The following is a 24,461-nucleotide window of genomic DNA, read 5'->3' as shown; positions in this document are numbered from 1 at the left end:
TTTCGTCTTTTTGGTGTTGAGAGTCAGGATGTTGTCAGTGCACCACGATGTAAGGTGCTGGACCTCCTCCCTGTAGGCCGTTTCATCATTGTTGCTGATGAGACCAATCACCGTAGTGTTGTCTGCAAACTTGACAATTGTGTTAGAGCCATGTACAGGTGTACAGTCGTAGGTGAAGAGGGAGTAAAGGAGAGGGCTCAGCACACATCCCTGTGGTATGCCGGCCAGTGTTCAGGGTGATGGTTGAGGAGGTGTGATTATCTAACCTAACAGACTGAGGTCTGTTGGTTAGGAAGTCCAAAATCCAGTTACAGAGGAAGGTATTGATGCCCAGTTCACTGAGGTTGCCATCTCTACGGCACTTCACTCTGCCCTGTCCCCCCATGGCCCTGGACTCCCCGAGCATTACTAAGTTGGTAGTGGTTAAGGTGATGGGCTAGTATGCAGTAGCCTGAAAAGTTGTGGGCTCAATTCCTAGTTTCCACCGTTGTGCCCTTGAGCAAGGCACTTAACCCCAAGTTTCTCTGGGGACCATGTAGTCCCTCATAATGGAATTGACCTATGTAAGCCACTTTGGATGAAAAGTGTTTGCTAAATAAATGAATGTAAATGTTCTAATTTGCTGAGGTGGGCAGAGGGGCCCTTTTCATGTCTGCGCCCAGGGGCCCAGAGGCTCATAATTCATCCATGCCTACAGGACCTACCCATACAGCAGTAGTGACCCGCAGATGATGTGGGGAGTTGTGGACAGGAATTTTGTTTTGGTTTACAATAGCCACCACGTGAATAAGGCTAATTGATTCCATCTTTGACTCAAACCGGATAGTCGAGGTCTGTAGCAGTAATTAACAACCAAGACATAATTTTGACAAGATATTTATTTCACAGCTGTTCCTGTTTCTTTTAACAGTAGTTCATGTTTAGGCTACGTAAACTAGTAAGTAAAGTAAATATAAAATGCAAACAATAACTTCTGGTGTATAAGCCACATTGTGTATGCATCACATGGTGTGGTGGTTTATGCTAATTGAAAACTTTTTTTTTTGTTATCAACTGACTAAAATAGCATATTTCCCAGGCACATTGAGAAGAGAAGGACCAGAGTATGAAAAAAAAAATCAATTACAGTTTGGGGGTGAGTGGGGGGTGTAGGGTATATGGGACATGCATTCATTTGTCAACTCTTCGTGCACAAATGAACACAACCCCAAGTTGAGTTCTCCTGTTGCATCAAGTAAGCCTAACCTGGATTTTGTTATCCAATCTATGTGTATACGCCATAATAACTCTCTTAAACTGGCACACAACAGAGATGTAAAACATGACCAAATAATAGCTAAACATCTTTTCCTAAGATTACAATAGCCTACCATATGGGCAACTTTCTCAGAGATTCTGCATGCTTTTCACAATAATACACAATTCAGCAAAAGATCAAAACAAATGAAAGACCTGAAATGCTCATTTAGTTGTGCATTGTCAACAGGCAAACAACTGGCAGACCATTTCCATCAGTTGGTAAGAAGAGATCCAGCTTTTTGTGGTAACCAAACAGCTGACAGAACAGTTGAATTGTTTTTGAGTCAGTTACTATTTTAACTAAGCAGCTGGGTAACCAGGTAACTGACTGAGTTCTACAACAAGACTAACTTTATTTGTTAACCCCCCATTTTGTCTCCAAACAGCCCACACAGCCAATCAAGTGCCGCCAGAACGCTCCCAGCACTGTTCCAGAGTTAGTTACTGTTTGTGTTACCAAGGTGATAACTAAGCAGCTGGGTAACCAGGTAACTGACCCCCAGCTGAGTTCTACAACAAGAAAGCCCCGAAGAAGTTCTCCTTCTGTCCAGTTCTTATCTGCCCACGCTCCAGCTTCACGAACACTGAGTCGTTTGTAAAAAGGTGGAAGGCCCCTCCCAGGTAGCTGCTGGTCGCATATTGCCCCTCCTGTTTGTCTTGTCTGTCCCCCTTCAGAGGCTTTGGACAGTAAAACCTGTTTAAAGGAGGTGGGGGGGGGGGGGGGGGGTGTATTAGAATGCATCCTATGAAGTAGTCCGCATCATATTGTCCAGCACACTAAATATGTTGTGTGATCACACAGACAAAACAAATCATTTCAACCCAGTGTCATGAGACAAGCGCAAGCCTGTTGCAACGTTAAATTGTAATCCTTTTTAAAAACTTAAGTTATTCAGCTTTAAGTTTATTAAACTTTTATCCAAAAGCAATTTACAAAAGATGTTTTGTATCATGTACCTCACTGACTGCATCAGTTCCATGGGTGTCTCCCCATATCTCTCTGAGATCCTCATGATTGTGTGCTTGACTAGTATACAGTGGGACTCAGAGAAGGCGACCTTGGAGTACAGGAAGTAGTAGCCCTCTTCCCTTATGGTCAGGAGCCCGTCCTTGTAGTCCATCTTATGGAGGAATCCATCCCCCACAACTGTCCACAGGAGAACATTGTCTTTCCCCTCTGAAGCGCGGTAACCTGGAAAAGTCATGCAGCAAAATAATTTTCCTACAGACAGACAGCCCAGCAGTAGCTATTTATTGTTGTTTTAATACTGCAGCAGTCTACAGAGACACTCTGGCTTATGTTATCAACATCAGGAGCCTTGGACACAATCACACACACACACACATATAAAAAGAAAAAGACATGCAACTAACAGACGAGGGTGAAAATAGATAGATAGATAGATAGATAGATAGATAGATAGATACTTTATTGATCCCCAAGGGGAAATTCAAGGTCTCAGTAGCATACAGACATCACACACAACATTCACTAACAGCAGAAAAAAGTAATTAAAAGTATAATATAAAAAACACAACTAAGCAATAAGGACAGTAGAAGATAAAGAATATACTAAAATACAAATTATACTAAATAACACTAAATCTAAATCAAGTCTAAAAACAGTATCCACATAGTGGGTGATTAATCATGAGGCGCCTGTGCATAGTAAGGTAAGGTGCTCTGTGTGAGTGAGTGTCATGGTGATGGATGCAAATGAGTAAGTCCAACAGTACAACAATAAAGTCTCTTTATGCCCCAGTGTTTAGTTGTAATGTTCATTTTTCTGCATTTCTTAATTTATTTTAACTGTGTGATGTCTGTATGCTACTGAGACCTTGAATACTCAATAAAGTATCTATCTATCTATCTAAAGGGAGACACTAGCCAAAGGCAAGTGAAAAGAGGTGGGTCTTTAAAAGGGACTTAAAAACATTCAGAGACTGAGCTGAACGGATGTGGAGGGGGAGGCAGTTCCAGAGTCTAGGGGCTGCCACTGAAAAGGCTCTGTCCCCCCTAGTTTTCAGCCTGGCCCTGGGTTCTTCCAGCCGCAGTTGGTCTGCTGACCATAGTGCTCTGGAAGGGGAATGGTGGTGGAGAAGATCAGACAGGTAGGTGGGGGCCAGACTATGGAGAGACACACAGACAAGAGGAGTTTGAAATTGATGCGGTAGCGGATGGGGAGCCAGTGGAGTGAAGCCAGAACTGAGGTGATATGTTTGCGTTTTTTAGTGCAGGTGAGGAGTCGGGCGGCTGAGTTCTGAACCATCTGCAGGCGATGGAGCTAGGATTGATCGATGCCAGTGTAGAGAGCATTACAGTAGTCCAGTTGCAGTGGTGGACATTACTTGAGTACATTTACTCAATTACTGTACTTAAGTCGCTTTTTCATGTATCTGTACTTTACTTGAGTATTTCAATTTTGTTAAACTTTTTACTTTTACTCCAGTACATTTTGAGGCCAAATATCTTACTTTTTACTCCACTACATTTTGTGACAGCTGAAGTAGCCTACAACTGAAGTTCCTTTTGGAAAAAAGACTGTCCAAATACATGTGTACTTACATATTTTCTATTAAGTGAGCTAGGCTTTAAATAATGGTGTTGCCTAACCTATGTTATTGTCATAACCACCATTTACTGTACCTTGTTTACCCCTTTTCACAATATTGATGTTACCATAACTAGCCTCTTGACACCATCGAGCAAATGATAGACAATGATAGACAATCTGACACTATCAAACACAAAAGGGAACATCTTGATTTGATCCGAAAGTGTAATTCATTCAACAAAGAAAAATGTGGTTACTTTGAAGTATCTAAGATAAGATATCACATTAGTTTGTTTTTAGTTCTTTCTACATACAACAATTATTAGCTCATTTTGTCCTTGAATGGAGGAGAAAGGCTCAATGAATGCCTATGTCTGTGCCGAATCATTTCAACAATAGTAAATGCAACTTTATTAGTCATAATACATTTCAGGACATTTACTTTTGATACTTAAGTACATTTGAACGCAAGTACTTTTGTACTTCCACTCAAGTGGAAATGTAAAAGGAGGACTTTTACTTTTACTGGAGTAACATTTGACCATGTGTATCTCTACTTTCACTCAAGTACAGGATTTGTGTACTTCATCCACCACTGTCCAGTTGTGATGTGATGAAGGCATGGATGACTCTCTCAAGATCGCTCTGGGGCAGGTAGGCTTTGGTCTTAGCTAGGGTTCTGAAATGGAAACAGCTCTTCCTAACTACTGCATTGACCTGCTGTTGGAACTTGAATTTGCTGTCAAAAATCACGCCCAGATTTCTGACAGAGGGCCTGATGTTAGAGGCAAGGAGACCCAGGGCATTGGTGGAGAAGGCCAAAGAGGTTTTGCCAAAGACAATTAACTCAGTCTTGCTCTCATTAAGGTTGAGGAAGTTTGCACCCATCCATGCCTTGATGTCAGCAAGACAGTCACACAGTAGATGGAGTGCAGCCTGCCCAAGTCAAGTCAAGTCAAGTCAAGTTTATTTATATAGCACATTTCATACACAGAGGTCATTCAATGTGCTTTACATAAACAAAACCAAACGATAATAACAAATAAAAGCATAGAAGGGCAATATAGTCAAAGAATAGTTAAAAGGTAAAGATCATAATAAAAAGAAAACATAAAACACAAGGTAAAATCATTTAAAAATAAAGAATAATTAGTAAGCAAAAACAAAGGCAAAAGTAGTAAAAAAAGTAATAAAAGACAAAGTAGAATAATTATCGAGGCAGATTCAGAATTTGTAACTCGGCACAGTTAGCAGAAAGCGTCTGAGAACAGTTTGGTCTTAAGTCTAGATTTAAAACTGGCTACACTTGGGGCCTTTTTAATGTCATCCGAAAGTTGGTTCCACAGCTGAGCCGCATAGCAGCTAAAAGCTGCTTCACCATGTTTAGTTCTAACTGTAGGTTTTACTAGCAGGTTTTTCACCTGGGACCTGAGAGGACGAGAAGGTGTGTACTGCTGAAGCATGTCTGACAAGTATTTAGGTCCTGCTCCATTTACTGATTTATAAACAAGCAATAGTGCTTTAAAGTCAATTCTGTGACTTACTGGAAGCCAGTGCAAGGACTTAAGAATTGGAGTAATGTGGTCAGTTCTTTTAGTTTTTGTTAGAGTCCTAGCTGCTGCATTTTGTATCACCTGAAGCTGTTTAATAGTCTTTTTAGGAAGGCCTGTGAACAGTCCATTGCAGTAATCAACCCTGCTGGAGATAAATGCATGAATGAGTTTTTCTAAGTCATGTTTTGACATCAGCCCTCTGAGTTTGACAATATTTTTGAGGTGGTAAAAAGCTGATTTAGTTATCGCTTTCATGTGGCTGTTGAAATTTAGATCACTGTCAATTAATACACCAAGATTTTTAACAGTATCCTTTGCCTTCAACCCTTTTGTGTCAAGGAGAGTGGCAACCCTAAGTCTTTCCTCATTTTTACCAAATATAATTACTTCAGTTTTTTCTTTGTTCAGCTGAAGAAAATTTTGAGACATCCAGGTGTTGATTTGTTCTATACACTGACACATAGATTCAAGAGGACCATAGTTGTTTGGTGATAGAGCTAAGTAAATTTGTGTGTCATCTGCATAGCTATGATATGAAATCAAATTATTTTGAATGATTTGTCCAAGTGGGAGCATATAGAGGTTGAATAATAGTGGCCCCAAGATCGACCCCTGGGGAACACCACAGGTCAAGGACGTTGGTGTTGAGGTACAGTTTCCGATGGCAACAAAGAAGCTCCTTTCTTGTAGATATGATTTTAGCCAGCTGATAACTATGCCTGTAAATCCAACCCAGTGTTCTAGTCTGTGTAGTAAAATATTGTGATCAACAGTGTCAAATGCTGCACTAAGGTCCAGTAGCACTAGGACTGATGTTTTACCTGAATCTGTGTTGAGGCGTATGTCATTGGAAACTTTAATGAGAGCTGTTTCAGTGCTGTGATTTGCCCGAAAACCAGACTGAAAGTAATCAAAATACCCATTTGATGTTAGGAAGGTGGTTAATTGATTAAAGACTACTTTTTCAATAATTTTGCCAATAAAAGGTAGATTGGATATGGGCCTGTAATTGTTTAGCATGGAGGCATCCAGGTTATTCTTCTTGAGAAGTGGCTTTACAACAGCTGTTTTCAGTGACTTAGGAAAAGTGCCAGACAGCAATGATACATTTACAATTTGAAGGACATCCGCCGCTATGAGGTGAAAAACAGTTGTGAAGAAATTGGTAGGCAGAGTGTCTAAGACACATGTGGAAGGGCTGAGATTCTGTACCGTTTTTTCAAGTGTTTCGTAGTCTATCAAGCTGAACTCTGACATCAAGTTTAGTTTCCCTCTGTTTGTTGCTGGAAGTTCAGGTTGTTGAATTTGTAATTGAGCAGATATGTTGAGTCTGATTTTGTCAATTTTACCTTTAAAAAAAAGATGAAAACTCATTGCATTTATTAGTTGAGAGAAGTTCAGGCGCTAATTGTGAGGGGGGATTTGTTAACTTATCAACAGTTGAAAATAGAATACGAGTGTTATTTGAACTTCTATTGATAATGTTAGAAAAGAAAGACTGTCTTGCTTTGCATATTTCAGAGTTATATGTGCGGAGCATCTCTTTATGGATTTCATAGTGGATCTGAAGTTTGTATTTACGCCATTTTCTTTCAGTCTTCCTACACTCTCTTTTTAGAAGTTTAACTGCTGGATTTTGCCTCCATGGTGCTTTCTGTTTGTCCTTAACTTTCTTGAATTGTAATGGAGCAATGTCATCCATAATGTTTGCCATTTTTGCATTAAAGTGATCAAATAAGTCTTCAGAGTCTGACAGTTGACTTGACTTTAGTGAAAGTGCTTGCTCAAAGAGAGCACTTGTCTGATCATTTATGATTCTCCTTTTTACCATCATAGCTGTGTTTTGAGTGTGTGGGGACATAGACACATCAAAGAACACGCAAAAATGATCAGATAAGGCCAGGTCTTTAACAGCTGTAGAGACATCGAGACCCTTTGTGATAACAAGGTCGAGGGTATGGCCGAGAGAGTGTGTTGGCCCCTGTACATGCTGTGTTAGGGAGAAAGTATCGATTAGTGCAATGAATTCCTTGGCATAATTGTTTTCAGGATTATCCACATGCAAGTTTAGATCCCCTGATATAATAAGACAGTCATACTCTATGCAAACAACTGATAGCAGTTCACCTAGCTCTTCAAGAAAAACTTTAGCTGAATGTTTTGGAGGCCTGTAAATTGTCAGTAATAAAATCTGAGGAGAAGACTTAATGCATGCACACAGATATTCAAATGAAGTAAAGTCACCGAATGACGACTGATTGCACTGAAAAGACGTCTTGAAAATTGTGGCTATCCCCCCACCTCTTTTATTTGCTCTGGTAGCACTCAAGAAACTGAAGTTTGGGGGAGCTGATTCGATGAGAGTAGCAGCACTGTTTGCTTGATCTAACCATGTCTCAGTTAAAAGTAAAAAATCAAGGTTGTGTGTGCAAATTAGATCATGAATTAAGAATGATTTGTTTGAAAGAGATCTGATATTTAGGAGTGCTAGTTTTGTTAGTTTAAGTGTTGGGGAAATATGATCCATGGGGGAAATCTGAGGTTGATGTGGTACGGGTAGGAGATTGGACTGGTTTACCCTATAAGCTCGATGCATTTGTGTTCTATTTCTTGTCAATACAGGAATAGAGAATGTCATGGGCTTACTGGGTCCCGGCATGTTCTCAAATCTACTGTCAGTACCATTTATATTGCAGGGACCCTGAGAATATCATGCAATACAGTCATCATATAATTGTCCCCTGCTGCTGCCATCTGTATTTTCCATTGCACATTCCATGCTATATGCCGGCTGAGAAAATGAACTAAGAGGTTGCTGCTGCTTAAGAGATCCTTCTAAACGGGGAGGGGGAGGACGAGGGGGTGGAGGTGCCCTTCGCTTCTTTGGTGCTAATGATCTTGGGCTAGTAAAACTCTGCATGGCTACTGGTAGCAGTCTCTCCATTCTTGCAGGGAACATCATGTGCTTGGGTGGGGATGGTGATGGGTATTCAGGGGATCCTGTGGAGTTTGAGTGGGTGGTGGGATGAAGGGGTGGGGATGGGGATGGGAGATTAGGGGGGTTTGTGTGGCCTGGGGAGTTTGATTGGGTGGGGACGTGATTGGGTGTGGGTGGTGATGGGAAATCAAGGAGGTTGGGGTTGAAAATTGATCCAGAGTCTCCATCTGCCTGCTGAGGTTCTGGGAAGTTTGTTGCAGATGCTCCGCTTTCAGCATGTATTCCAGTAGTGTATTCCATGTTGTTGTGTTTTTGTGGTGACAAGGAGATGACGATGGTGGGGAGGGGTATTGGTACTGGTGTTACAACATGACCCTTCCTTTCTGATATCCTCTCAGCAGCTTTGATAGGTGCTATCTCCTCATGCTCATCACATCCATTTGTTTGCTGAGATTCCAGGGAGTTTGACGCCAGTGATTGACTTTGAGTCATTTTAGCAGCACCCATCTTATCTTGTCCAGTGGACATGGCTTGGCATTGTTGAGCTGGTTGTTTATGTTTCTCCAAGGTCTGCATTTCAGTGGAGGCTAGCGGGTGGTTATCAGAGGGCCCCACAGCAGGGGAGGTTGGGCATATCTCTGTTTCAGCCTGTGCAGAGTGTTTTGGTTTAGCTGAGTTGTTGATGTCATCCGCTTGTTCCGTCTGTATGGCCACTGAGCGCTTATCAGAGGCTCGGCTCAAGGTTGGCAGAAAAAATGTTGGGTGCAGGAGAGAGAGGTGATAGTATTCGGTTAAGATCTTGGCCCCAGTCAGCTCTGTGCTATTTGGTCTGAAGTATTCCCTGCGATTCCAAAAAAGGTTAAAATTGTCAATAAAATTCATCCCAACTGAAAAGCATGTTTTTGCGAGCCAGGTGTTTAAACTGAATAGTCTGGAAAATACAAAGCTTCCCTCTGCTGGGAGTGGGCCACTGATGAAAATTTGTATTCCAAGCTCATATAGGGCCGAGAAAAGTTCCTTGAAATCTTCTTTGACATACAGCTGTTCTCTGTAGATGTCATTTGCTCCAACATGCACAATGATGCGCTTGATAGTTGCATATTTTGACACCAGTTCTGCAAGCTTGTTTTTTGTGTCAGACACTGAAGCATTTGGGAAACAACATACAATCATCCTTTCCCCATTTATATGTCTCACAGAAAAGTCGCCTAGAACGAGGGTTGTGGGATGAATAGGGGTCGAGTGCTGCTTCTTGTCTGTGCCCATCTTTCTATTGTTGTGGTTTGATCGCTGCCTGCTTTGGGTCTGTTCCCTGGGAAATTCCTCTCTCACGTCCCGGAGGCATTCAAATCTGTTCCATAGTGTTAGGGGCTGTGGGCTTCCCTTAGGACCACAAGCCCTGTAGTAGTTTGCTGATCTGTCTGTATTTCTGATACGAGGCCTGAAGTTAACATCTGAATTTACTGGTGTTGAGGTAATTACAGTTCTTGTATTACGTTTTTTGTTTTTTGGTCTGGCACCTTGCCTGTGCCAAGGCTCTGTACTCACATTTCCCTTTGTGAGGTCAATGCATTCATCTGCTCTATTAGCAGTGATATTAGACTGCTGGGTTACATTCTCTGCATTTCCAGTAGTTGCTGTACTCACTTCATGAGATGCCTCTCGTAGTTCATCTGTCGTTGATGGAAGGGCATGCATCTTTGATTCCAAAGTAGAAATCCTCTGTTCTAGCTCAGTACATTTTCGGCATGATCTCCTGGGTCTCTGGCCGGAGGAGCGCATTTAGTTTTAATCCAACTTCAAGGTGAATTGCCGTTCAGTTTTTGCTCGTTGACTTGGCTGGCTCATTTAAAGTAAAAAACTAACCACTAAAGTTTCAGATTTAAATGTACTGGTTTCACTGTCTTTGCTAAACTAGCTTGTAAATGAAATAAAAGAATGAAAAAGAGTGGAAATTGCTAAAAGGATAGGTGAAGCAGGAGCAGTGTGAAATGCGTCCTACTCGCTTGAGTAGGAGTTGAGGGACTCCTCATCAGCCTTAAGGGGGATATGCAGCTGGACGTCATCTGCAAAGCAGTGGAAGATGTTATCTTTTGCCAGGATATCCCCTAGGGGTAAAATGTACAGTAAAAAGAGGATGGGACCCAGAATAGAGCCTTGAGGGACCCCGCAGGTGAGGGGGGCAGGAGAGGAGTCTCCTAGCTGGACAGAGAAGCTCCTATCGGCCAGGTAGGACCGGAAGAACTCCAGGGCTGAGTCTTTGATGCCCACATGATGCTCGAGCCGAGCCAGCAGGATCCTGTGATCCACCGTGTCGAAGGCTGCAATTAGATCAAAGAGCACCAGGATCACAGGGCTACCTGAGTCAGCGGTTAGGAGCAGGTCATTGAGGACTCTCAGGAGCGCAGTTTCTGTGCTGTGGGCTGTTCTAAAGCCAGACTGGAACTTCTCATAAATGTTATTGTTGGATAGGAAGGATTGCAGCTGGACATAAACCTCTCGCTCGAGGACTTTGGATAGGAACGGTAGCTTGGAGATAGGCCTGAAGTTTGAGAGGATGGCGGGGTCAAGGTTGGGCTTTTTTAGTAATGGTTGCACCACAGCATGCTTGAAGGCAGCCGGGACCCAACCAGGGGTGAGGATGGTGTTTATCAGCAGCAGGAGGAAGGGGGCAACCGTGTCGAGGACAGTAGCATCCTTGAGTAGACGGGCAGTCAGAGGGGCAGTTGGAGGGCCGCAGATGGAGGGCCGCAGATGTCTGACTGTGTCAGAGAGGGAGGATAGTGAGATGGGCAGGGGGAGGGGGGGAGGGGCAGGGAGTGGGATGGCAGAGGTATCTGGAGGCCTAAGTGCGGCAACCTTGTCAATGAAGAATTGTTGAAAACTTTCACAGAGGGCGGGTGATGGCACAACAGGGGATTCATTACGGGGATTTATGAGAGAATTCAGTGTATTAAAAAGAACCTGGGGTTTGACTGTTTCTGGAGACCAGGGTGGAAATGTACTGAGTTTTAGCAGCTTTAACGGCTCGGTGGTAGTCCGACAAGCAGCAACGGAGGATTTGGAGGGAGACGTGAAGGCGGTCCTTCTGCCACTTTCGCTCCGCCCTCCTACAGGTGCGTCTGAGGTCGCGTGTTGCGTCGTTTAGCGATGGAGTTGACTGTTTTTTTGCGTTTGGGTTTGAAAGGGGCGATGGAGTCCAGAATGCCAGTGCAGGATGATGAGAGCATAGAGTGAAGCTCATCAGCAGTGTACTCAGAGTCTAATGACGGCCTACACAAGGGGGAGTCATTGAACATGGTAGAAAAATGTCCGGCAGTAGAGGGGTTTAGCGTGCGGGATACCTGTTTGGAGACACTGTGGGTCCTACCTGGGCATGGAGCTGTCACAGTGAACAGAATTGTGGAGTGGTCGGAAAAAGACATGGCACAGATTTCATTAACAGAGACAGAAATACCATAGGACAGCACAAGATCTAATATGTGACCCTTTTCATGAGTTGGGCCGGTGACAGCTTGTTTTAAACTAAATGAGTCGAGGAGGTTTAAAAAGTCCCGGGTCAGAGGTTTGGACTCACAGCAGACATGGACATTAAAATCACCAGAAATTAAAATGTAATCATATTTTACCATTAGTCCAGACAAAAAGTCAGCAAAGTCATGGATCTTTTGAAGTCTTTGTTGAATTTAGGTGGGCGATACACCACTACGCACAAAACGGGGAAAGACAAAATTATTTCAAACAGTTGCAGTTCAAAGCTCGGAAAACCATTGTGTGGAATCTGCCGACAGTGAAACAGTGACTTGTAAACAGAGGCGACACCTCCACCTCTCCCAGTCGCACGGGGGGAAATTAAAAAAGTTACAGTCCGGTGGAAGGAGTTCAGAGAACGGCGTGTTGCTGCCTGCAGAGACCCAGGTCTCGCACAGGAATAGAAAGTCCAGCTCCCGGGAAGTGAAGAAGTCGTTAATCATGAAAGTTTTGTTCGCCAGGGACCTTACATTGATGGAGGCCATCTGGATGGTTTGCTCATAGCCGCTAGCCCAGTGCGCTTCAACAGGCGTAGGCTAGAGTGGTCAACGCTACTCCTACCTACGTGTGGAGCGCCATTGAGACGGAGCTTGAGTACGAAGCCGTCCAGTCAACGCTGTCGGGAGAGCACGAGGGGCTAGAAACGGAGATGGACGGGCAGGATTTAGGTTTAGCAGGATCACGGTCGAGGGAGGCTTCAGCAGGAGTAGTGGACGAGACAGGACGGAGCCATCGCACTATATGCCGGGCTGCAGTTGAATAGGCCAGTTTGATCTTAAGTCTCACCAGCAGACCTCCTCTCTTTCCTCGTCTCCTGGAGTGCCTCTTGCGAGGATGGGCCACCGCCGTCCGGCACAGGTAAGCTGGGATACCTGACAGCAGGGGAGGGGGAGATTTGGTCCAATCTCCAGGTTCAGTTCTGGCAACCCGAGCCACACGAATGTTTAGATCGCGGATGTTAAACAATGCTTGGCAATCGTAGCACAGAAGGGCAGACACATCCAGATAGATGCATAAAAACAGCAGAGTAACAAATTTAGTTAAGCAGAGCACCGGTGGAAGACGACTCGCCGAACAGACTGGCGCCATCATTGGTGTCACGCACGGTCACGCAGGCTCTGAGGGGGAAAACATAACTTCCTTGGAATTGTTTCATAACAGAGGTCTGTCTCTGTCTGTCTCTCTCTCTCTCTCTCTCTCTCTCTCTCTCTCTCTCTCTCTCTCTCTCTCTCTGTGTGTGTGTGTGTGTCAATCTCACCTTTGTATTTGGTTTCAGCACGGATCTCGGATTGCCTCTCTGACATAGCTACATGTATGAATGAAGGCACACCACCTCAAGCTGGACCTCTCAAAGACTGAACTGCTGGTCCTCCCAGCTAAACCTACCATACACCACGACATCAACATCAACATCAAATTTGACTCCCTGTCTGTTTCACCTACCAGGACTGAAGGAAATCTAGGAGTTGTTCTCGACAACCGACTAAACTTCTCAGATCATGTTGCCTCAGTCGCCCGGTCATGGCGTTTTGCACTCTACAACTTACGGAAAATCAGGACTTATTTGACTCAAGATGCTACCCAACTTCTAGTTCAGGCAATAGTCATCTCACGACCTGACTACTGCAATGCCCTCCTGACGGGTCTCCCAGCCTGCGCAGTGAAACCCCTTCAGATGATCCAGAACGCGGCAGCACGCCTGATCTACAACCAACCCAAAAGGGCACATTACCCCACTGCTCATCCAGCTACACTGGCTACCTATGGCGACCCGCATCAACTTCAAGGCTCTAACACTTGCATACAAAGTAGTCTCCGGTTCTGCTCCTGCCTACTTGAATGCCCTCATACAGACATACGCTACCTCTAGACCGCTGCGCTCCTAAGACGAACGACGTCTAGCTCTACCACCGGTACGCTCAAGCCAATCCAAACTTTTCTCATCTGTTGTTCCTCGTTGGTGAAACACACTGCCAGTTCCTACAAGGGCAGGGACATCCCTCTCCATCTTCAAAAAACTCCTGAAGACCCAGCTCTTTAGAGAACATCTCCTCTCATAGCACCACTTACAACAAGTCTTGCTGATCCTAGCACTCACCAGCCGTCTTGAACTGACACGTAACTGTTAAAAACAGCACTCACTGATGCAATTATTCTTACTGTACTCTACCGTTTTTTAAATTGTCCTAAATTGTTGAGAGAATTGCTTTAAAACTTAAACTGTTTACCATGTTGTTAGTCGCTTTGGCTAAAAATGTGTCAGCCAAATGTAATGTAATGTAATGTATGTGTGTCACCATTTAGTAGAGCAGCTGGCTTTCTCTCTAGATCTTTGGTCTCTGGAATCTCACTGGAGGTTTTATTTTCTGCTGAGCTGTTGTCTCCATGGCCTTGGACAGAGAAAGAGAGAGAGAGATAGAATGAGACTTACACCAATGTAGTCACATATCTGATGTGTATAAACAATATGTTTAATGAACAGCATATAATACATTATATCCATAGTGCTGTCATGGACTCTTCATGTGCTCAAGCCGTACAACCCCCCCCTCTCTCAACTCTGCCTCTCTTGCCTATTCCCACTATGGTAACAATATATAGTACCACTGATTACTTATTGACATTAACCATTTGATTTTCAGTAATACTAACCCACTCTACATCTCTCTTTCTTCCCCCTCACCTCACTTGTGAGGTATATATTGGCCCTCTTCTCACCCATCTCACCTGAAGTCCCATCCCTATGACTGCCCCATCGTTGCCTATTACTGTCCCCCTACCTGGATTCCTGGCCTGTACAGCCTAGCGACCCATCACCTGCCTATGACAACTCTGCCCGGATTCCTGGCCCGTACTGCCAACCCACCACATGCCCTTTGACAACTCCTATTCCCCTGGACAATTCCAACGCTGGACTATTTGAACTTTCTGACACTAAATTAGGATTAATGCATTATCATACCGGATATATAATCATCCCACCTCTTGTAACTTTTACCTCAGGTGGCTTTAAACACCATGTCCTATTCTCTACACCTGCCTATCATATGCATTTGTCATGTATACAGACCTTACTGTCCTGTATTGACCCTAGGCAGATGGGTCAGGCCCTTGAGTCATGGATCTGCTCGAGGTTTCTTCCTATATGCATCTCCAATTCTAGGGAGTTTTTCCTCACCCCTGTTACCCATGGGCCTCACTATTGCATTCTACTGCCCCTGTCGCCCCTGTTACCCATGGGCCTCTCTCTTTCTTTTCTTTTCTTCCTTTCTTTCCTTTTTTCTCTGATTGCCTACATTCTGTAAAGCGCCATGATACATGTGTAATGTTTTGGCGCTCTATAAGCACAATAAATTGAAATTGAATTGAAATTTTGAGAGGCAATAAAACCATTTATGATGATGCCGGTTTGCTGAGAGCGTTGGCACAGTGTGTGTGTGTGTGTGTGCGCGTGTGTGTACAGAAAATGTTTGTTTTGCAGGCCATGTTTATGGCTTTTGTGGATCCGCTTGGCCATTTGCCTGTTTGGCCTAGGTGTGTGTGTGTGTGTGTGTGGGAGACATGGCAGGCTGCCAGCAGTTAAGGTGTGTCTGTGCAGATGTTCTAAGAGCTTACTCCACTTGCTGAAACAACAAACAGAAACCACAGATCACATGCCCTGCCTCTTACAAACGTGCACACACACACACACAAACTCACACACACACACACACACACACACACACACCTTCTTTTCTTTTCTTTTCTTTTTTTCTCTGATTGTCTAACACTCTGTAAAGCGCCATGAGATGTGTAATGTTTTGACGCTCTATAAGTACAATTAAATTGAAATTGTTATCAACAGCAGTCCAGGAGCTTGAACACAAACACGTGCAAGTGTGAATGTGTGTGAGCTTGTTTGTTTGTATGTGAGAGAGAAAGTGTGTGTGTGTGTGTGTGTGTGTGTGTGTGTGTGCGTGTGTGTGTCAGCCTGTCAGGGATGGAAATTAACACCCGCCACCCACCAAATGCGGGTGAATTTGTGTAGCCTACTGGCGGGTGAATTTGGTCAACTTCCCAGCCTTTGCCCTTGCTTAGGTCCCACCTACTGCTGATTGCCGGAAAGGGAGTAACTAATTGGGGTTGATTGGACAGCCCTTAAAAGACCCAACATGGCATTAGTTCAGTGCCTTTGAGCCCGCCAGCATCCACGGTTGTGTAAGAGCCGTGGATGGCTATGTGTAATGTGTTTGTGTTTATGTTTTATGTTGTGTATTGTCCTGAGCTGTTGTAATGCTGTGTGATATTGACCTGCTCATTTTAAGCTGACTACAGTGGTAGTGTGTGCCGAGTGCGGCAATTACTCCCGGTGGTGAGAGTGGCTACGATGTAGCAAAATACTGGCCTAGTGTGGCCAGGGTGTGCCGGGTTCGGCAAAACTACTTCGGGTGTGGGTTCGTCAAAACTACTGCTGACGTACGTGACGGACGCGTGCGGGCTGGACATGGACAAGTGCCGCAGAGCAGGCGAGTCCCAGGGAGGAGCTCCTGGGCTTCGTGTCGCTGGAGTGCGACGGCGACACGCTGGCCGAGAGGCTGCTGACGTAAGTGACGGACGCGTGCGGGCTGGACATGAACAAGTGCCGCGGCTTCGCGTACGACTGTGGTGGGGGCGGGGCACGGCACGCGCTGTGCATGCGCACGGCGGCCGAACGCATCTCGGAGCGGCACCCGGCGGTCGTGCGCACGCTCTGGTCGGGCTGTGGGTTGTTTTAAGGACATGTTTGTGCATGCCCATAGTCTGAAGCAGTCAAAGGTGATTCTAAACACGTCAATTCAAGTCCGAGACAGGACCCATCGTCAAAATTTGTGTCCACCACTCTAGTTCATCCAAAACAAAACAGAAAAGGGACTCAAAGGTCTAAATACAGGAATTATCCTTTAAGTCGCCTCTGTGTCAACCCAAATCAAGAATTTAAATGTGTGTCTAAACAAGTGCACATGCACCTGACAAAAGTGTCCTGACAAACCTGGGTCACATTAACAAATCTCAGTGTGTGTGTGTGTGTGTCTACATATTTGGTGACTGTGTATGTGTGTTCACCACACTTGTTAGATGAGCACCTGGAGCCTCATGTACAAAGCTTGCATATTGTAACGTTGGCGCACAAGACATTGCATAGCGTTATCCCACGCAGGGCATGCTGGGATGCGGGAGCAAACATTTGGGGTTTATGTCTGTATTTCTCCTTAGTTTTGAGTGTAATGTTAGCGTCTTTATTGTAACATGTTTCCCTTTTAGTTCTCCCTCGTGTGTGATCCTCTTTGTGTGGGGGGCTGCGTCCACCCCTGTAAAGCGTGTGTGTGTACTTGACCTGCCCCGTGTGTATTGTGTTCTGAGTCTGTGTCCCTGCCCTCGATCCTTAATAACGCTTACATTGAATGAAGCTCTGTGTCCTGAAACCTGAAAACGTTACAATACGTACAGTAAATGCTGCGTACGGCAATTCTCACGCTCACGTCCGGATCTACATTTCCAATGTGTATCGTCAGTTGGCGACACTTAGAAGCAATGCAGCGCAACAACATTATTTGATCGCGAATCTAGCCTTTATTTGCACAGTATATTGTGAAACGTGGGTTATTAAAAATGATAACACTTCGAAAGTAGGCCTATGTTTCAACAAGTTATGCAACAACCTATCTATAATGACAACTGTAGACTTATTAGAGGATAAAAATTAAAAGGGAATGTGAAAACTATAGCCTACACAGCGCCGATATTTGGTTACACGATTGTTGATGACTGGCTTATCATTTCAGATTTTGAAGAGCTTTCCACAAAACCTGTGATAAATGGGGTCAGCTTCACGCATTTGCCTATGCCTTAAAAGAAATACATATGGGACAGGATCATGCATGTGAATAGATACAGTAGGCTGACTAATAGGCTAAGTGAAATAAGCTATTTCCCTTAGTGTGATTGACTGCATGGCTACTTTGACTTTCCTCGAGTAAGCATTCGCATTATTGTCACACTTGTGTGCAAATATAGGCTAGGGATATGATCCAGAAATCGTAATGTTGTGGCGAGGTGGTCTGGATCAACTTAGTTTATTCCATTCGGGTGCACGATGCGTTGTACTTGGACACGATTGATTTAATAATTTTTTAATAAATGCATGTTGTAATGGTCCAAATGCATTCAAACCCAGTTATGCGAACCCTGTCACCTACTTGCAGACTGACCAATAATTCTGTTACGGTCTCCTATAGCCTAGCCACTGCCACGCTCTGCCACTACTGTTTTTTGTTATTAATTACAGATGATAAAGACGTAAGATTCTTGCCAATTCGTCAGATAAGCACTTCTACCTCGCATTCGCTGGAAATAAACTTTTTTTATTAATTTGATGATTTCAATTATTAAACTTTGGAACAGGTTTGAGTATGAATTGATCCTTTTCATTCTTTTTACAATGTCAAAATGCAGCAGCATGTTACATGCAATGATGATATGGGTCCTCTCAATCTCCACTATGCAGTAGATCTAATTTGAATGTCATTTTTACTCCATTTAATTGGGAACGCATCTTCAGCGCGCACGAGAGGGGGAGAGGGAGAAAGTGGCAGGTTCCAGCTGCTTTGTCATTGTTACAGTGCATGAAAATGTACTGTCCTGTTCTTCCTAAGCATTTTATTACAGTGCATGAAAATGCACTATACAGTTCTTCCTAGGCTTCTTCTTCTAACGCATCTTCAACCTTTAATGTAGAAACTTCATTCAAACTGCGTTACATCTTACTTGTGACATCTGGGCTTTGTATTTTTCATCTTTGTAACTTTTATACTTTTTAAACTATTCATTAAAAACTAGTCAAAATTTCCGTATAGACTTAACATTGGGCTGATGACATCACAATAGGGCCATTAAGCTAGAATCCTGAGCCAGGTGTTCCGGCCACCTGCACCAACTGTCAGTTTCTCAGGCTTTAAGTATACAGGGTGCATCCGAATAGTCAGTACATACTAACGTCGGTTAGAACGTACTACTCAACCGTTAATTTAGTATGTTATTTATGTATGCGAGCGAGTAGTAAGCATACAATTCGGACGTACTGGGCAGCCATCTTGCCTGTCCTTTGACCCCGGATGTTTACATGTGACGCCGACACACATGACGCACGCTGCGAAAAACTACAGTAACCTCGAAGAACTACAGAGCCCGGTCATCCTATCATTAGTGTTGTTATAGCGATACTACGATTGAATGTAATTGGAGATATCCTACGCATCGAGAATGGCACTCGAGATTGCCGTCGTATATCATCGCGAAAGCAGCTTTTTATGCATTTCTGTAGGATCTGGGGAAGACATTTGTATGCCCCCCGTTAAATTCTCCCCCACTGTTGAACTTGCTTAACACTAGCTGACCGCACTAAAGATACAACAAAAACCACACGTTACTTGACAGAACAAAATCATCTGATAATAAGAATAATGTAGTGCTTATTGTTTGCACAACAACTACACTATACAACTAGTTGAACAGCTTAGCCTATAGGCTACATATCGTGAATCTTTTTGGACAAAAGCATCTGCCAAACAAACATCTCACCCCTTCGACTGAAAACTTTAGTTCAGGTGATACAGGTAGCTGCTTGATGTAATAGTTGACAGCTACAGTTTAAGAACAAGTTAACCAAGAACAGGATCAGCCCTAATCGAAAATCACATGTTATAGGACAATTATTTGTCTTGGCTTTAATCATATATGAAGGCAGTTGGCTACTTTTCCCACAGCTCTCTCTCCCCAACCTCCCTGGACATTACTTTCAAACTGAGCTAGTTCAGACAAAGAACACTGGACTGCCTATGCTCATTTAAACAATCAAGCAAAACCTTCTTGCAGTCTTACAGATTCAAAAACACCGTATTTAAAAAAAAAAGCATCACAGTAGAAAAGGAATGTTCACATTTATATATCAATGTTTATTATATAAACATAAAATAGGCAAGCACAGTAGGGGTGTAAAGGTAAACCTATTCATACCTTACCATTTAGGTACAGGATGTTCAATACAGATGCAAATGCAGCCTTTAACAGTAATCAACAGTAGAATTTTACGCCATAAACATATAAGTGGCGGACCATTATGTCAGTTTACTCACATCAAAAAACACTAAGACGCTTTTTAAAAATACTACTTCCATTGAGAATCAGATATATTGTTAATGAATTTTAGGTTAGCAGTGCCTAATGACAAAACTTAAAAACTGAGGTACAAGCCAAACCATAGGTTTTGTGTATCATTGCACCCCTAGTACTCAGGCATTTGTTATAACCTAGCAACAACAGCCTAGCAACCATGTCAAATACCCTAGCAACAGCCTAGCAACCACTTCCACAGTTACAACCTAGCAACAACAGCCTAGCAACCATGTCAAATACCCTAGCAACAGCCTAGCAACCACTTCTACAGTTACAACCTAGCAACCAATATAGCAACCAATGAGTTTAACCTAGCAACCAGCATAGCAACCACCACAACTAACCTAGCAACAGCCTAGGATCCACGTCAAGTACCCTAGCAACAGCCTAGTAACCACGTCAAATACCCTAGCAACAGCCTAGTAACCACTTCCACAGTTATAACCTAGCAACCAATTAAGCAACCAATGAGTTTAACCTAGCAACCAGCATAGCAACCATAACCTAGCAACCAGCCTAGCAACCACCACAACTAACATAGCAACAGCCTAGCAACCATGTCAAATACCCTAGCAACAGCTTAGCAACCACTTGCACAGTTACAACCTAGCAACCAACATAGGAACCAATGAGTTTAACCTAGCAACCACCACAGCAAACATAACCTAGCAACCAGCATAGCAACCACCACAACTAACATAGCAACAGCCTAGCAACCACCTCAAGTACCCTAGCAACAGCCTAGCAACCATGTCAAATACCCTAGCAACAGCTTAGCAACCACTTCCACAGTTACAACCTATCAACCAACATAGCAACCAATGAGTTTAACCTAGCAACCAGCATAGCAACCACCACAACTAGCCTAGCAACAGCCTAGCAACCACCTCAAGTACCCTAGCAACAGCATAGCAACCATGATAAATACCCTAGCATCAGCCTAGCAACCACTTTTACGATGACAACCTAGCAACCAACATAGCAACCACCATGACTACCCTAGCAACCAGCATGGCAACCACCATAACTACCCTAGCAACAATATGATTTACTCTAGCAACAACCACAATGTCAACCTAGCAACCACCATAGCAACCAACAAGATTACAACACTATTGTTACTATATCTGCATTATTTGTTTTTACTCTGTATCATATTTTACATAATATTCTTTGCATGTTCATGCACTAGTAATTCCTTGGGAATTGCATTTCTAGTTTAGACTTGTTGTTTTAAAAACACAACACATGAGCCAGGAGAGATCAAACAGTTGAGGAGAAAGAGTTAGGAGGAGAAGAGAGGGAAATAGATGTGACACTCCATGTCAGAAGGTATTCAATATCTCTAGCGGTATTTGAAAAATCCTGGCTATGGCTATGACTGCAAGAGGGCACTATAATAGGCTGCACTCACTGTGATTTCAATCATTCGTTCCCTTAAACCAAACATTTACATGAAGCACATGATATGTTGATTGAAATGCATTCCACTCAGACAGGCTAGGTGCATAATTCACTTTTAAATGCAAACAGAAAATGTCTAGATAGCATCATGTCATGACATGCTTCCATTTCCAAAGCAATGAAGGCTATTTATACCAACTTAATCATTGTTAATATTGTGCTATAAATGTGGCACAAACAATGCTAGAGTTTGTTTATCAGTCTATATTCGAATGGAAAAAGGTCTAGACTCAATGCCCTTAAAGTGATGGTGCACCATTTATACGACTTCAAACTAGTAATATTTTAAAAGTAGTAGGCTATTTTTCAAGAAATTAATATTTTAAACAAAAATACTTTTTTTTGGGGGGGGCAAATGGCAAATGGCCAGCAGTGGCACTGCATCCATATACCTGAACTGACTGAAATGAGGACAGTGGTTTGGTACTTTACCACAAGTGGAGACATGTTTAAACAGGAAACACACATAGCACACACAGGAATCGCACACTCAACAATGACAAGTAACCCAGAAAATGTACAGTTTCAAACAGCAAAGAAATAAATGCCAACTTAGAGCTTAAGTCCCATGTTAAGGCACTTTCCTTTTTACACAAATTATGCTACAAATTGTAGCCTACAATTTTCTCAGTCAAAAAAGCCTTTTTAAAGCTAAATATATAATGATATGACACTACAAATATGTGATAGATGTGGCAAAAAAAAGTAAGCTCGGATACTCACTGAGGCTGGAGCCTGTCAGGTTTGTGAGGCGACAGACCCAGCAGGCCTGCAGCAGTAGTCCACACAGGGCCCCAAGCAGCAGCCTCCACAGAAGCGTCTGCCTCTCCTCCAGCCTTCGCCACCGAGCGTCGTCGATGCTCAGAGAGCCACTGTGGTTATTAATGTCTGCCTCAGGAAATAGTATAGGTGTGGGGTCAGTATTCTCAGCCACCATGATAGAGCTCTCTGTTCCTAACCTGGAAGGGTACCTTCTGGAGAATGTGTGGCGTTGTGAGGGTATTTTTGACAGATGAAATCAACCCAGCCCCTTTATCAGACTCCTCCTTATTCAGTCATGTTTGAAGTGCCATGTCAAATCAAGATGCAAAATACTATCAATTACAAACCCATAAATTGGCCTAAATTGAGTTTCGTCTGAAGAAAAATAAATCCATGACCGGGAGGTGTCGCAAGAGAGATATTTTATTGTAGCCTATTAAAAAATAAATAAAAATGTATTTTTCTTCAGACGAAACTCAACCCCGTTTCGTGTCATGTTCATGCGTCTAGTCCAGTGGTCCCCAAACTATGGCCCGCAGGCCGGATATGGCCCACCACCTCATTTTTTTCTGTGGCCCCCCAACACAAGTCCGTGGTATATAGCATCTGGCCCGCACGGGAGTATGACATCATCAAACTATAACCTCCGTAATTTCCCCCATTCATTCTCTATGGCGAGTCTTAACAGTACCCATGTAATACTCTTTTTGTCCACTGGTGGTTGTTTTGGCGCTGTTTCGCGTTTGCCATCGAAAACAGAATGAAATGTAGGCCTACCTGCAAACAATGTAAGATGCCTATGCTATGTGCCTATGCTGACTGCATCAGTGCTCAAAGTATTCTAAAAGTTTATCAATTAATTGTTAATAACTAACTAACTTCTATTCAAGTCATATTTTTGGGACTTTTTGGGATAATTATTTCTATTTTGTATTCACTTGTTCAAATGTTCATACAAATTCACAATTCACAAAGTTCTCATCGGGTGAGTGAAAGTGGTCATTTCAGATGTTTTTGCCAGCACTTCATAAAACTCTCATAGTTTGAGAACTTTAAATTATTTGTAGGACATTGCTTGTTCACAACTTGAGCTGTGTAGGCAAAGACAGAGTTCACACATTTTGAATAAAATATTTTGGGACTCCCTGCTAATACTTTTAGGAGTGCTTAAGTCTTTTAATTAGTATTGTTTCATTTGAGCTACATTTTACACTGATATGGCATGATGGCAATATAAACACAGCTAACAAAGGTATTAGATTGCAGTAGCCTATGATTACATGTAATGGAATATTCAACTAGGTAGACTGCTGTTATTCACAGTTCTAAGCTATTTATGGTTACTGATATACTCCTAGTCTCTGGCCCTCTCTTAGAGCCAGGCATAGTGAGCTGGCCCTTAGAAGAAAACGTTTGGGGACCACTGGTCTAGTCTTTTCTGCACCATTAGTGATCTCCCAGTTATTTTAACTTAAAGAGTTGCAATCAGTAGGTCCATAAGCCTATGTTGCCCAATAACCTACTGACTAAGGTTGAAATTCAAAGGTTAAAACCAAAAGTTAAGCTTTTGATCGTTTCCAGTCCTTTTCAGTGCCTGACAGTTTGCTTTTTTAATCCAATTTGATATGCAGTGCGGTGCCTATATGAATCGGCCCTTACACAACCACCACCATCATAGTCTATGCAATCTGAATGGAATTTACATAGCCTACTATACATTGTTTTGAGCCTTATAAAGAACACAGACTCTTTCTTTTACTATCTATGCATGGTACTAGGCCTAGCCAGAGCCGGACAGTAACGGAGTACATTTACTTGAGTACAGTACTTGAGTACTGGGGGATCTGAGGGATCTGCAGGCCCGTCGCTAGAAGGCAAGCAAACCAAGCAATTGCTTGGGGCCCCGAGCTGGCCAGGGGCCCCAAGACAACGACTGGTTAAGAATAAAATGCAACGACAAACTGTGAGCGCCCCTTTCTCAGTAGTCGCTGACAGCAGCCAGCCAGCCAGGTTCGTGAGCTCTGCTGCCGGGAAAATATAAAACCTCGCAGTCATAATCATAGACATAATATATTATATAATTGCAATGTTATAGTCATAATTGTCATAATTGAAGCGAAGTTATGCGTCCGGAAGCCAGAAAAGAAAGAAGAGAAAGGAAGAGGATGA

General features: G+C 43.2%; 1 protein-coding gene across 1 annotated transcript; it reads right to left on the bottom strand.

The window, feature by feature from the left end:
* Positions 1–1,655: 1,655 nt before the first annotated feature.
* LOC121718090 (tumor necrosis factor ligand superfamily member 14-like) lies at positions 1,656–22,636 on the bottom strand. The gene is made up of 4 exons (XM_042102938.1): positions 22,254–22,636; positions 14,174–14,266; positions 2,257–2,491; positions 1,656–1,993 (listed from the first exon to the last, which is right to left on the bottom strand). Exons 1-4 carry the CDS (start codon positions 22,465–22,467, stop codon positions 1,810–1,812), a joined length of 726 nt encoding a protein of 241 aa, XP_041958872.1. The 5' UTR covers positions 22,468–22,636; the 3' UTR covers positions 1,656–1,809.
* Between the last annotated feature and the right edge of the window lie 1,825 nt (positions 22,637–24,461).

This window comes from Alosa sapidissima, chromosome 9 (assembly GCF_018492685.1).
Source record: "Alosa sapidissima isolate fAloSap1 chromosome 9, fAloSap1.pri, whole genome shotgun sequence".
Taxonomy (NCBI): Eukaryota; Metazoa; Chordata; class Actinopteri; order Clupeiformes; family Clupeidae; genus Alosa; species Alosa sapidissima.
This window is presented reverse-complemented; position numbering and strand designations above follow the sequence as displayed.

What these genes read in the sequence shown, in the direction of transcription:
- LOC121718090 (XM_042102938.1), bottom strand. Translation starts at nt 22,467, where the DNA reads ATGGTGGCTGAGAATACTGACCCCACACCTATACTATTTCCTGAGGCA. An exon ending in CCTGACAGGCTCCAGCCTCA is followed by an intron (nt 14,267 to 22,253) that starts GTGAGTATCCGA and finishes TCTCTGTCCAAG; the next exon opens with GCCATGGAGACAACAGCTCA. An exon ending in GAACTGATGCAGTCAGTGAG is followed by an intron (nt 1,994 to 2,256) that starts GTACATGATACA and finishes TCCTTTAAACAG; the next exon opens with GTTTTACTGTCCAAAGCCTC.